The 13376-nt window shown below is 46.9% G+C and overlaps 1 protein-coding gene across 1 annotated transcript in view; it reads right to left on the bottom strand.

Annotated features, from left to right (window-relative positions):
• Positions 1 to 12342: 12342 nt before the first annotated feature.
• TEX11 (testis expressed 11) overlaps positions 12343 to 13376 on the bottom strand; it is a 254871-nt gene continuing 253837 nt past the window's right edge. Inside the window, exon 29 of the mRNA XM_058658776.1 lies at positions 12343 to 12609. Coding sequence (XP_058514759.1) covers positions 12508 to 12609 — 102 coding nt within the window. The 3' untranslated portion in view covers positions 12343 to 12507. The remainder of the gene's footprint in view (positions 12610 to 13376) is intronic.

Genomic DNA, 13376 nt, shown 5'->3' with positions numbered 1-13376 from the left:
AAGGACTGTTTTATATGATTATAGCTATTCCAGCTTGTTTTTGCTTTCCATTTGCATGGAATATATTTTTACAACCCTTCACTTTCAATCTATTTGTATCTTCATGTGTGAAGTGAGTTTCTTGTAGGCAGCATGTAGTTGGATGGTTTAAAAAAAAATGTTTGGCCAACCTATATCTTTTGCTTGGAGGATTTAATCTATATACATTCATGGTGAATAGTGATAGATAAGCTCCTGGAATGTACTAATTGCTTACTTAGCTTTGGTCTGCTGGTTCAATTTCATAATACCTGCACCATCCTAGGCCAAGCCAGGTCAAAGCCAGGAGCCAGGAGGCCAGGAACTCTGTCCAGATCTCCCACCTGGGTGGCAGGAACTCAAGTATTGAGGGCCATGATCTGCTGCCTCCAATGCACACTAGCAGGAAATTACACCATAAGCAGAGGTAGAACTCAATTCCAGATGATCGGTATGGAATGTGTGTCTAAGCAACAGCTTAACCTGCTACACACAGTGCTTGCCTCTATTTTTGTCGGAATTATTTCAAAATCTTATCTTGAGGGTTAGAAATTCTTTTTATCTGCTTGATCTGTTGTTTTACTTTTAATAAGGTTTACACATTTATTTGGGCAGCACAATGAGAGAGAGAGAGAGAGAGAGAGAGAGAGAGAGAGAGAGAATCTTCTACCTGCTGGTTCACTCTCCAAATGGGTGCATGCAACATTTGGGGTTAGGCCATGTCAAAACCAGGAGCCAGGAACTTCCCTGACTCTCTCATGTGGGTGCAGGAGCCCAAGTACTGGGGCCGTCTTTTATTGCCTTTTCAGGCACTTTAACAGGGAACTGGATTGGAAGCGGAGCAGCTGGGACATGAATCAATGCCCATATGGGATATTGGCACTGCAGGAGTGGCTTAACCCACTTTGGCACAATGCTGGCCCCAGGATCATTATTTTGAATTCTTTTTCAAGCATTTTGTAGATTTTTTTTTTCAAATCAGCACCTATTTTTGGTGAACTATTGTGTTCTGTTGGAGCTGTCCTGTTTCCTTGCTTCTTCATGTTTCCTGTGCTCTGACCTGACATCTGAGATCCTTCTTCTTTGTAACGAAGCTTTCATTGGAAAAGACTGCTCTGTTCAAATTGATTGTGCAGTATCACTTGGGTAATCGAGTGATTTCTTTGGTGAGCTGGGAAGTGTAACCTCCGGTGATCTCTTCATCTGAAACGGATGGCAGCTGGGCCTGTGAGAGCCACAGGTGTCGTGTCTGTGGCAGTTTGTGGTGGTTAGTAGCATGACCTTTAAGTGGAGGTAGACTTCCAAAGGTGCGTGCCTGTGGGCCCCAGAGAGCAGGATGTCAATCACACAGGAGCTGCTGATGACAGTACCTGTGTTCTCAGTGCTGTGGGACATAGAAGGGCATGTTTCCTCGGCCTGCCGGCCAGGCCACCCTCAGTGATTCTAGGGCTTGTAACACCATGAGCTGTGATTTTGCCACTCAGCTGTGTGCACAGGATTCTCTCTTGGTTCTTCTGGATGAGTGTGGATGCGGCTTAGAGTGCCAAAGCCCAATGGTTAGGCTAGCGATGGGGCGCTGGCAGCTGTGAGCAAGCAGCACTGGAATGGAGCTGTGGCCTGCCCCAGGTCCTCCAGGGTAAGTACAGGAGTTCCTGGGACTTGGGCAGTAGCCCCTTTTCCAGAACTGAGGGACGCAGATGCATAGGTGTCTGTCTTGTGTTGCTGTACAGGTGATGCTGGGGATGGGGCACCTATAGGTGTGGATGTGGAGCGGAGGGACGCAGTTGGAGCCCTCTCCCAGTTCCCACGGCAGTGAAGCCCAGTGGACCAGTCCCAGTGCAGGAGCTGTGGGACTCACAGGATAGCTTCCTTTGCACCCCACAGGCTATGCTGGGGGCAGTACACCAGCAGGAGCAAGCCTGGATCAGTGGCCGGCAGACAGCCCCATGGAGTGACCACAGCTCTTTGCATACTTACAGAACGGCCACAGAGCCAGAGCTGCAGGATGTGGTAGGATCCTTACCCTGTGCCTCGAGCATGTTCTACCAGTCCCAGTCCTGCAGCTGTGGCTGGTCCCATACCCAGGTCCCACTCAGTGACTGCAGGTTACGCTATGGATTACACACTAGTAATGGTAGATCTGGGACAAAGGAGTGCAGACACGGCTCCACTATCCCCACCAGGGAATGCAAGTGTCCCTGGGACTTAAGAGAACCCATTGTCACAGTCCCAGGTCTCACTGGGGGGAGTGAACGTTTTGCTGAAGTTTGTGGACTGGCAGCTGCCAGCTGGAAGCACAGGATTACACATAAGGCCCTCTGAGTCCCATTAGTAAATACCAGTGACTCCAGCAATGGTAGCACCAACAGCTGTAGTCCCGGAACTGCAGGACACAGAAGCAACTGCGCCCCCAGGACGTGCAAGGGCGATGCTGGCACCCAGCCCTGTGCTAGGAGATTCAGAAGGGGTGTGCCTTAGGTTGGGCCCTCTGGACTGGGGTGCCGGCTGCTGTTGCCCCAAGGAGCAAATGGAAACTTCCTTGGATGGTGCATTGTGCCAGAACGTGGCTGGGAGACTTGTGTCCAGCAAGTCTGCAGCTGCAGGAGGCAGTGGGGCCAGTCCGTGCCCTGTAAAGTGCCCTGGTGCTGGCTCTGGGCGTTTCTGGTGGTGCTGGGCTACCTGCTGTCCTATCAGATGGAATGGAGTGTAACAGTGGGGTCAGAAGGGGACATGAGTTTGGTTTTTGGTGCAAAGCAGTTGCCTGGACCCCAGTCAGCTTTCTAGGTGACAAGAAGGGGATCTGGCCAGGAATCAGTATGAAATGGCAACATGGTGCTGCCAGGAGGTCCTGACCCCAAAGGAGTCTGACTGTAGGAATAAGAAAGTGGTATTTACAGGTTTTTTGCAACAGGAAACAAATTAAGGAGACAATAAAGTTCACATGTTGGGGTAGCTGCGTATTTTGTTCTCATTGTAATCAGCTTTTTAAAAAATTATTGAATTCTAATTTTTAAAATATTAGACACATCTAGAAAATTCCGATGATTCCATAATTTACAAAATTAAAAGTAAAATGAAGTAATCTTCACGACAGTAAGATTTAACACCATCTAAACTGTCTACTACTGTCTACTAGACTGGAAAGGGTCAAGCAGACATTGACAAGAGGCAACTGAAGTAAGCAATTAAGAAAACTCCAGGAAAGTACCAAGTGTTTTATTTATTTATTTTTGAAGGTTTGTTGTTTCCATTTTATTGGACCGTGAAATTCAAAAGTCCAGGAATTACAAGCCAAGTGATTAAGAACACAGTGTACAGATACACACCGAGGCCCCACTAATCTTTTTTTTTTTTTTATTGGAAAGTCAGCTATACAGAGAGGAGGAGAGACAGAAAGGAAGATCTTCTGCTCAATGATTCACTCCCCAAGCGGCTGCAACGGCTGGAGCTGAGCCAATCCGAAGCCAGGAGCCAGGAGCTTCTTCCAGGTCTCCCACGCTGGTGCAGGGCCCCAAGGGTTTGAGTCATCCTCGACTGCTTTCCCAGGCCACAAGCAGGGAGCTGGATGGGACTCAGGACAGCCAACACTAGAACTGGCATCAATATAGGATCCTGGTGAGGCGACGACTTTAGCCACTAGGCTATTGCGCCTGGCCCTATTTATTTATTTGAAAGGTAGAGTTACAGAGAGAGGGAGAGACAGAGATCTTCCATCATTTGCTTCACTCTAAGTGGTCACCATAGCTAGGGCTGAGGCAGACTGAAGCCAGGAGCCAGGAGCTGCATCTAGGTCTCCCATGTGGGTGGCAAGAGGCCTCAACACGTGAGCCACCTTCTGCTGCTTTTCCCAGACCATTATCAGTGAACTGAGTCAGAAACAGCTTAGCTGGGGTTCAAACTGGCACCCATATGGGATGCCAGTGTTACAGGCACTGGCTTTATAGGTAAAGCCAGTCCCAGCACCAGGTGATTTAAATGACTTTGAATAGCTTGACATAGACAAATTGTATGCCAGGATATTAAGAGAACCTTCAGATTACATTATTGAATCAGTGTTTATAACCTTTGGGGGAATCATCAGAAATAACATTGATACTAGGAGTGCAGGGGACAAGGTCTAGTGTTGTGGTACAGTGAATTAAGCTGCCACTTGGGATGCCTGCATCTTATATTAGAATGTTGATTAGTGCCTTGGCTGCTCCACTTCTGATCTGGTTTCCTGTTAATGTCTACACTGGGAGGCAGCAGGTGATGACTCAAGCACTTAGGTCCCTGCCACCCACGTGAGACAGAGTTCCCGACTCCTGGCTTTGGTCTGACCCAGCCTTGGCTGTTGTGAGCATCTGAGAAATGAACCGACAGAAGATCTATCTCCCTCTCTCTCTCTGTCACTCTGCCTTCCAAGCATGTGAAGATAAACACGAAACTGATGGGAATTTAGAGAAGAATACGGATTCCCTTTTCTTAAAGACAAGCTGTGTAACACAAACTGTAGACAGGCAGGTTTCATCTTAATTTCAGGCAAATTTTTAAAATGCATTATTGGGAAGGTTCGTTTGTATGAGAATACTTACAAAGAAACTAGGGATCTAGTCTATAAAATTGCTTTACCTTGGAGAAAGGAAACCACAGGGTATGTCTGGGTCAGACCAATGCACCTGCTCACATAGGAGACCTGGGCTAAGGGGCATTGTCTGCTGACACACACGAAAACTAGGGCTGGAGGGCCTGCCTGGCATGGCTGGGGATGGGTCACACAAGGCTGGGCCATGATACTAATTGGCACATGAGCGAACTGGGGCTAGGGGCAGATTCTGTAGGGGATTATTTGCAGGCTTGACCCTGTGGGACTGCAGTACCTCCTGGTTTGTGCAAAAGCTGAGGGTGGCGACAGACTAGAGCAGGTATTACCACAGAACTCGCTAACACTTATGGGAACTAGGGTTGAGAACAGGCAGGGCTGATTCAGGCTGTAGCACCTGTGGGCGCATCCAAGAATTGGGTCTGGGGGTGGGCCAGGTTGCAGCACCCACTAGCACAAGCAAAGGCCAAGACTGGGGACAGACTATGCCAGGCATACATGAGACCCAGCTCTGGAAGGGGAACTTGGGGAACTCCCCTACTAGGATGCAGCTCCTACTGGTGAGCACAAGAGTTGGGTCTGGGGTGCACCAGGCCAGGAAGGCTGCACCACTTGTCAACATGTATGCGGGCTGGCTCTGGGGATGGGCCAGGTAGGTCTGGGCCGTACCATAGTACCCATTGGCATGCGCAGGAGCTAGGATGGGGTGTGGACTGAGCCAGGCTAAGATACTACTACTGTTGGCTCACATGACAGCCAGGGATTGGGGCAGGCTGGGCAGGGCTAGGTTGCAGTACCCACTAGCAAGAACTGGGACTGGATAGGCCATGTCAGGGTGGGTCTATGTGCAAGATTTGGGTCTGGGAAAGGACCTGGTAAGGGAAATAAGGGGACTCCCCAGTTAGGATTCAGCTCCTGCAGATGAGTGCAAGAGCCAAGGCTGGAGGCAACCTAGGCCAGGCCAGGCATACATGTATGTCATATGTGTGGGTTGGGTTGGGGGCAGGCTGGGCTGGGTCAGCCTGCAGTACCTGCTGGTATGTGTAAAAGCCAGGACAAGACATAGGCCAGGATCAATTAGGCTGTAATACCTGCCAGTTCACTTGAAGGCTGGGGCTGGGGGCAGGCAGAGCAGAGCCAGGCTACAGCACCTGCCAGCAAATGCTGAAGAGAGGTGGGCCAGGTTCAGACTAGGTCAGCATATGCAAGACCCTTGTATGGGGCAGAGCCTGGTAGCGGAGCTTCAAGGACTCCATTGTTAGGCCACTGCTCTCACTGGTGAGTTTGAGAACTTGGATTGGCAGCAGACTAGGCTTGGCAAGTCTGCAACATCCATCAGTCTGCACTCGGGGAAGGCCAGGCTAGGTTAGGCCATGACAACTGTTGGGTGCATGCAAGAACCCGAACAAGTGTGGGCTGGCCAGGTTTGACAGCAAATCATGGGTGCAAATCATGTGAGGTTGGACCACAGTACCCCCTAGAAAGCAAAAGATCCAGGACTGGGAGTGGACCTAGTAGGGAAACTGGGCACTCCTGTGCTAGGTTGCAGTTCCTGCTGGTGAGCACGAGAACCAGGGCTGGGGGCAGGCCAGGCAAGACAAGGTGGTAGCACCTGTTGGCGTATGTGTATGCTCGGTCTGTTGGGGGGGAGGTGAAGGCAGACCTAAGCTGCAGCACCCATGAGTGTTTACAAGAGCCGGACTGGATGTGGGATGGGATGTACTAGTCTGCTACATGTGCTGGTATGTGCAGGAATCAGGGCCGGGAGCAGGCCTGGTGGGGGTTATTGGGGGTTGCCCGAACTAGACTGCAGCTCCCATTGGTGTATATAAGGGCCAGGGTTGTGGTGGGCTGGGTTGGCCTAGATCACAGCACTTGTTGGTTTGTGAGGGGCTGGGTGCAGAACTGACCAGGCAACTGCATTCACTGTTATGTGTGTAGGCTGATGCAAGCGATGAACTAAAGTAGCTGGTGCACGCAACAGTTATGTCTGGGGTCATGCCAGGTGAACTTTCTTGGGTTACTCCCTACTAGGCCACTGGACTCAAACTCCAGCCACAGGGAAAAACCACAAGTTATGTGGTCTGACCTTGGAGTGCACATATTGGGACTGGGCCTCCTCAGGTGCTGATGTTCATGCAGTGGAGAGCATGTCCAGGTGCACACGGGATCATGACAGCCACCTCATCTAGGCCAGCAGAGGACTTGAGTGCCACATCAGAGGATGGAAAGGAGAACAACTCTCCTGGCCAAGCTTTGGCAGCAATGTCTGGGTGTGTAGGTGCATTAATTTGGACTTTATCAACCAATGGACCTTGCAACTCCACCCTGGAGCAAGGAAACCAACATCTCAGAAACATCAAATCACTCAAGTAATATCCTTGGAACACTCTTCCTCATACTGGGGTCTCTAAGGTGACATCAAAAGACCATATCCCATCCCTGAGTGCTGATGTAGTTTGGCAGCAAGGAGTGGCCCTTTTCTTCCCCCACCCTGCCCCATCTCTCAGATATAGGAGAAAAAGAAAAATATTGGAAACATTTGTCCCACCCCTTCCCCCTTCCTCTATGCCTCAACCCTCCTTAACTGAATCAGCGGCTCACAAGGGCATACATCCTTCTCAACTATGTAAATAACATTAAAAACAAAATTGAGTAAAATAAAAATAGCCCTTTACTTAAGACAGAGTGTGCTTGTTTTCTTTTCCAAAATGAACTTTATAAATCAATGGAAACGATGTAGTTCCCTACAGGTTGCAGACATTCTCATTGTGTTGGTGCATTCTAGCCAGGTGTTGATGAAGTCACTCATGAGATCCTTGGGGGAAGGTTGACAAATGTGGAGAGTGCAGTCAATTGAGTGGGTTGGCCATCATCTCGAAACCAGCTAATGAATGGGCTGATGTGTTACTCACATCCTTTTTGACTATTCATTACCCCTATAGAATGTGAGCTCTTAGAAAACAAGCCTTTGCTCTCTATTTTGTTCATGACACCATCCCCAGTACCCTCAACAGTTGCTTGGTCCATAGTAGCATGTGTTCAAGGAATATTTGTCTCATGACTGAATGAATCTGGGGTTAAGGCTGCACCTCAAGTCCCTAAAGCTCTGTCCAGCCCTCATCTGCTCAGGGTGTTGTGTCAATTATTTCGTTAAAGACATTAACTGGCATGCAGGCTGAATATGCGGGGGGTATGAGCCTGGGAGAGATAACTAAGATCATAAGGATAGATTCCAGTCTCCAGAAAGATCCAGTGGCAACAGCCATTCCATAATGACCCATTTAATTGCATTTAAAAGAACTGGAAGTACAAGGTGAGACACGAATGACAGTGTGTGTTACAGGAAAAGATTAAGAATTTCATTTTTTTCCACCAAATATAAAGATACTTCAAGAAGTTTGCAGAAAATGGAATGGGAAGTTAAGTTTATTCTGGTGCGAAAACTTTTGTAATCCACACATAGTTTTGTTTGTTTCTATTGAAAACTGTAAGCACCATGATAGGATTTATGGTGAGTTAAAAAAAAATGCACTTGGGCACTAAGTCTCATGAAGGAAAGAGGCTTTCATCAAATTACTCCACAAGCAATTGTTTATAAACTGTGAAGAACAAAACAGAGTGCTAAGACAGAAGATAACACATGAGCTCACTTCTCAGAGGTAGTGGGAGTCAACCAAGATAATGGAAGACAAGGGTAAATACCAAGTGCAGTGGGTAAACAGCAAGGGCCTGCTTCAGTGCTAATGTGGTCTCCTCTCCTTGGTCAGGTTTGGCGTCAGGGTCAGGGCTGGGCTAGGGACTCAGTTTACTTGCTCTCCAGGGTGGGAGTTTGGCTATGGTCCTTGTTCGGGGTTGAGTCAAAGAGTCAGCACTCTTGGTCAGACAAGTGGGATGAGGGCCAAGGAGTGAGCCCACATGGCTGGGAGACAGAACTCAACAGAAAAAATGGGCAAGTATGTGAATATCTGAGGTTCATGAGAGCCAACCTTCTCAGTGATGGAAGAAGGCGCTGCAAATAGAGAAAGGGGAGAGGTCAAGATAAATCCACTTCTGTCGGATTGCGAATGGAGGGCTCACTATGAATTCGTGTGTTTTGTGTATGTGTACAGACATGTATTATGCATGTGTATTTGTGTATATGTATTTGCACATTTATTTCCTAGCTCTGCCCACCAAGGTGAACTTAGAATGGCACCCCACAAAGCAATAGAAATTAACCTAGGATCTAGATATTAGGCACTAACTAGCAGTCTCTGAAGAGGAACCAGGGCTCCTTGAAGACAGGACTGATTCTAGGGCTGAGGCAGGGAAGTCACAGGATGGGCCTGGAGATATGACTTGGCTACAGAGATGATGGGGACATGTCCAATGGGTATAGGAGCCACTTCTGGGCAGCCAAACAGATGGCAACAATAGTGGATTAGAACCCAGTAAACACAACAGGAATACACTGTATTTGTAAAAGATGAAACTATACATAAAAGTGAAGGGGCCAGCGCAGTAGCTGTAGCAGGCTAATCCTCTGCCTGCAGCACCAACATCCCATATAAATGCATGTTCATGTCCCAGCTGCTCCACTTTGATCCAGCTCCTTGCTTGTGGCCTGGGAAAGCAGTTAAGGACGGCTCAAAGCCTTGGGACCCTGCACTAGCGTGGGAGACCTGGAAGAAGCTCCTGGCTCCTGGCTTTGGATCTGTTCAGTTTTGGCCATTGCAACCACTTGGGGAGTGAACAGCAGATGGAAGGTCTTTGTCTCTCTAAATCTGCCTTTCAAATAAAAATTATCTTTAAAAAATAAGTGAAGAAGAAAAAATCCTATATGATCAGTGGCAACTAATACATGAAAACGAAATGATGGAAACAGAAAATCAAGGTTTAGCAACCGTCACAGTCAAATTGAATTCAAGTGAGAATCATTAGCAGATGCTCAAATTAGTGGGTGAAAGCTGAATAAGGAACAGGGTATTGGCATTGTCTCCAAATATACACTTCATAATCACAAATTGCTACGGGCAAAGTGATGTTGTGTACTGATCAGTATAATGCACTGAGAACACATTACTTCAGTGGGGGTACTGCCCCAAACCCTAAGGAAACATCAGACTTACCTAAATGGAGACCCACACTTGCAGAAAATAGCTTGTACTCTCCAAAAATGTCAAGCTCATTAAAGAATGACTGAGGACTTGCTTTCTTAGCAAAAGATGAAAGGGAAATGACTAAATGTGACTTGTGATCCCGGGCTTATGGCAGATTTTATTAGGACACTCTGAAATTTGAATGGGATCTGTGGGTAGCAGCATACCATTGTCGCTTCCCCAGTTTGATGGTTCATACTGTACTTGTGTGAGAAAGTGCCTTTGCTTTAATAAGTGTTAATGGGGCAGACCATCTTTAAATTAATCTTAACTGATTCAGAAAGAAGCAAACAGTGGATTGTAAGGCAATGTGGTGAAATGTCAACCAATAGGGAAACTCAGTGAAGGGTGAGTGGAAGTTCTTTGAGCTTAGTTGCAGTTTGTTTTTGTTTTGTTTTTAAAATAAGTTTTGGTGGTTTTTCAATTTTTAAAAAAAGTTTTAATTTAGTTTTATTTATTTGAAAGGCTAAAAAAAGATGTCTTCTATTCTGCTTCCCTCTGCAAATGTTTATGAGAGCCAAGGCTGAAGCCAGGAGCCCCGTTTGGTCCTCCTGCGTGGTAGTCAGGGCTCCATGCACTTGAGTCATCATCTTTGGCTTCCCAGGGTGCACATTAGCAGGAAGCTGTATCAGAAGCAGAGGCAGGACTTGACCCGAGGCATTCCAATATGGCATTCCAAGTAGTGGCTTACCTGCTACACCACGATATTGGTCTCAACTTTTCTTAAGTTCAAAGCTATTCAAAATCCAAAGTTAAAAAATTCTAATATTGAGCTGGCACTGTGGTGCAGTGAACTGAGCCACAGCATGCAATACCAGCATCCTGTATTGGAGGGCTGGTTAAATTTCTAGTTGCTCCACTTCCAATCCAGATCCCTGCTAATGCACCTGTGAAAGCAGCTTGAGGATGGTACAAATACTTGCGCCCCTGCTACTCACGTGGGAGACTTGGATTCACTTCCAGGCTTCTGGTTTTGGCCTGGCCTAGCCCAAGCCACTGCAGTTATTTGGGAAATGCACCAGCAGATGGATAAATCTCTGTCACTTTGACTTTTAAAATAAATGTTTAAAGAACAAAAGCAGAGGACTGTTGTGGTATAGCCAACTGAGCTACTGATGAAGCTACTGATTCCTTGTTTCAGCCTGGTCCAACCTCAAGCTGTTGCACCCATTTGGGGAGTGAACAACCGATAGAAAACCTCTTTTTATCTCTATAACTCTCCCATTAAAATAGTCAATCTTTAACAATAAGAATAAAAGTAAAATTAAAAAAAAATGTTAAAACAGGGCCTGACATGGTAGCCTAGCGGCTAAATTCCTCGCCTTGAACATGCCAGGATCCCATACGGGCAATGGTTCTAATCCTGGCAGTAATGCTTCCCATCCAGTTCCCTGCCTGTGGTCTGGGAAAGCAGTAGAGGACGGCCCAAAGCCTTGGGATCCTGTACCTGTGTGGGAGAACTGAAAGAGGCTCGGCGGTTCCTGGCTTCGGATTGGCTCAGCTCCAGTCATTGCAGCCACTTAGGGAGTGAACCAGCGGATGGAAGATCTTTCTGTCTCTCCTCCTCTCTATATCTGACTTTCCAATAAAAATAAATAAATCTTAAAAAATGTTAAAACATATGAACTGGGGAAAAGCCATTGTGTTCTCATAGTACAGTGGTACCAGTGCAAACAGAAGGAGGCTGTCACACTTCACATGGGGTAGAGACCCACCTGGGATATGGCATTTGACTCTTGGGCAGAGAAGTGCCCTGATCGGGTGAGCAATGAATAGTCGACAGATCTGTAGATGCCCGGCTTGAAGGAGAGAAAGCTTGGAAGAGATGAAAGGGCCTGGCTTCTGTCCTCAGCTGTGCTGGGGGAGAAAGCCGACTTCTCATGAAGAGACATACTTCTGTTTAGCATGAAGAAGGACTTTGTCCAAACAGACAGCAAAACACAGTGGCTTGAGTTATTCTGGAAGTGCCCTGAATTTTCTCCTTGCTTGTTTAAAGATGTATATATGTTTATTCACTTTTAAGGGTTGGGGGAGACAGAGTGAGAGAGTGAGCAAGAGATAGTGACAGCAAGATTTTCCATTCACTGGTTCACTTCTTAAATGGCCTGGGCAGGCCAAAGTCAGGATCCAATCTATCTAGGTCTCACACATGAGTGGTAGGGGGCTCAAGCATTTGGACCATCTTCTGCTGCTAACCCAGGTGCATTAGCAGGAAGCTGTATCAGAAGTGAAGCAGCCGGGACTGGAACAGGTGCTTGGACATCCCAAGCAGCAGCTTATCACACTGTCACAACACCTGCCCTGTGGATACTCCAACACTGACCCTATCTCCAGGATGTCCTACAGACAGTTCATGAATCTGACAAGTGGTGGGCCCAATGACCACTTAGCTCCTTCCAGCGAAGAATCTCTGGTATTGGGGTATTGGCGTATTGGGAATTTGAGAGCTTTGGGAATACAATACTACCCCCTCATTTTGTTCACTTGGCGTATAAAGTTTCTTCACAGATGGGCTATTTGAAATATAATTCTAAGCATTTTTTTAGACAATTCATTGGTACTCTAGAAATAAGCCGATTGCTGAAGTCAAACTCCAAATGCTTTTATTTTTGAAAATTAACAACATGAAAATAATATCTGAAAAAAAATGGAAACAAAGACTCAAGAGAAAGTCTGGCAAAAAATGTAAACATTCAACTTCTTAATACTACCTAGTTTCAAGAAGCCGACAAGCCTGCTTGCTCACATGCCTTGCTCCAGTAGTCCTTAGTCTTCGCTGAAAGCACGCTTCTTTACAACACGCTCATTGAAAATGGTGTCCGACCTTTGCTCCAATGCTTGCATCATCTCAGCATACATTGCATTCATCTGGGAAAGAAAAGAGAAAATGGGTTTTTTGAGAGGAAAAGGAAATGCAGGAAAGCTTTTTCAGACCCACAGGCATGGCATGAAAATCTAACCCTTCTCTCCTGAGACCTGAAGAACCACTGCTCTGGGAGGATGTCAGGGGAACACAATGCCCTCCTGAGGAAGAGGGGTCCCTCTTGCTGGGGAAGGGCTATCACAAGGGAGATGGCACTTAAAACACAACAAGGATTCTTTGCCCTTACTTGGTAACAATGTTGCTTTTTTTTTTTTTCCTCCACCAAACCTTTCCTTGTTAGCTAATGGACCAGAAACCTGCAACAGAGGGAAGTTCCTGGAGGAAACGCCTCCTTAAACAGTCACTGCTTTGAGCACAGGACACAAAGCCTTCCCTGCACAGGCATGAACCCTGATGCATCTTTGCAGAACTCGCTCTTGGGAGTCCATTCTGTTTGCTCTAAGCTTTCCTCGGTTCTGCATCCTTCCTGGTTCTCAATCTTTTAAAAATGATTTACCTCATTTATTTGAAATGCAATTACAGAAGTAGGGGGATTTCCATTCCCAAATGGTTCACTCCCCAAATGCCCCCAACAATCACAGGTGCTAGGTCAGGTGGAAACCAGGAGCCTGGAATTCCATCTGGGTCTCCTACACACATGTGTGGCAGGGGCACAAGTAGTTGGGCCACCATACACTGCTTTCTCAAGTGCATTAACAGAAAGCTGGATGGGAAGTAGAGCAACCAAAATTTGAACTGAAATTAATGTGGG

The sequence above is a fragment of the Ochotona princeps genome, chromosome X (assembly GCF_030435755.1).
Source record: "Ochotona princeps isolate mOchPri1 chromosome X, mOchPri1.hap1, whole genome shotgun sequence".
Classification (NCBI taxonomy): domain Eukaryota; kingdom Metazoa; phylum Chordata; class Mammalia; order Lagomorpha; family Ochotonidae; genus Ochotona; species Ochotona princeps.
The sequence above is the reverse complement of the archived record's forward strand: the minus strand, read 5'-3'. Positions and strand labels throughout refer to the sequence as shown.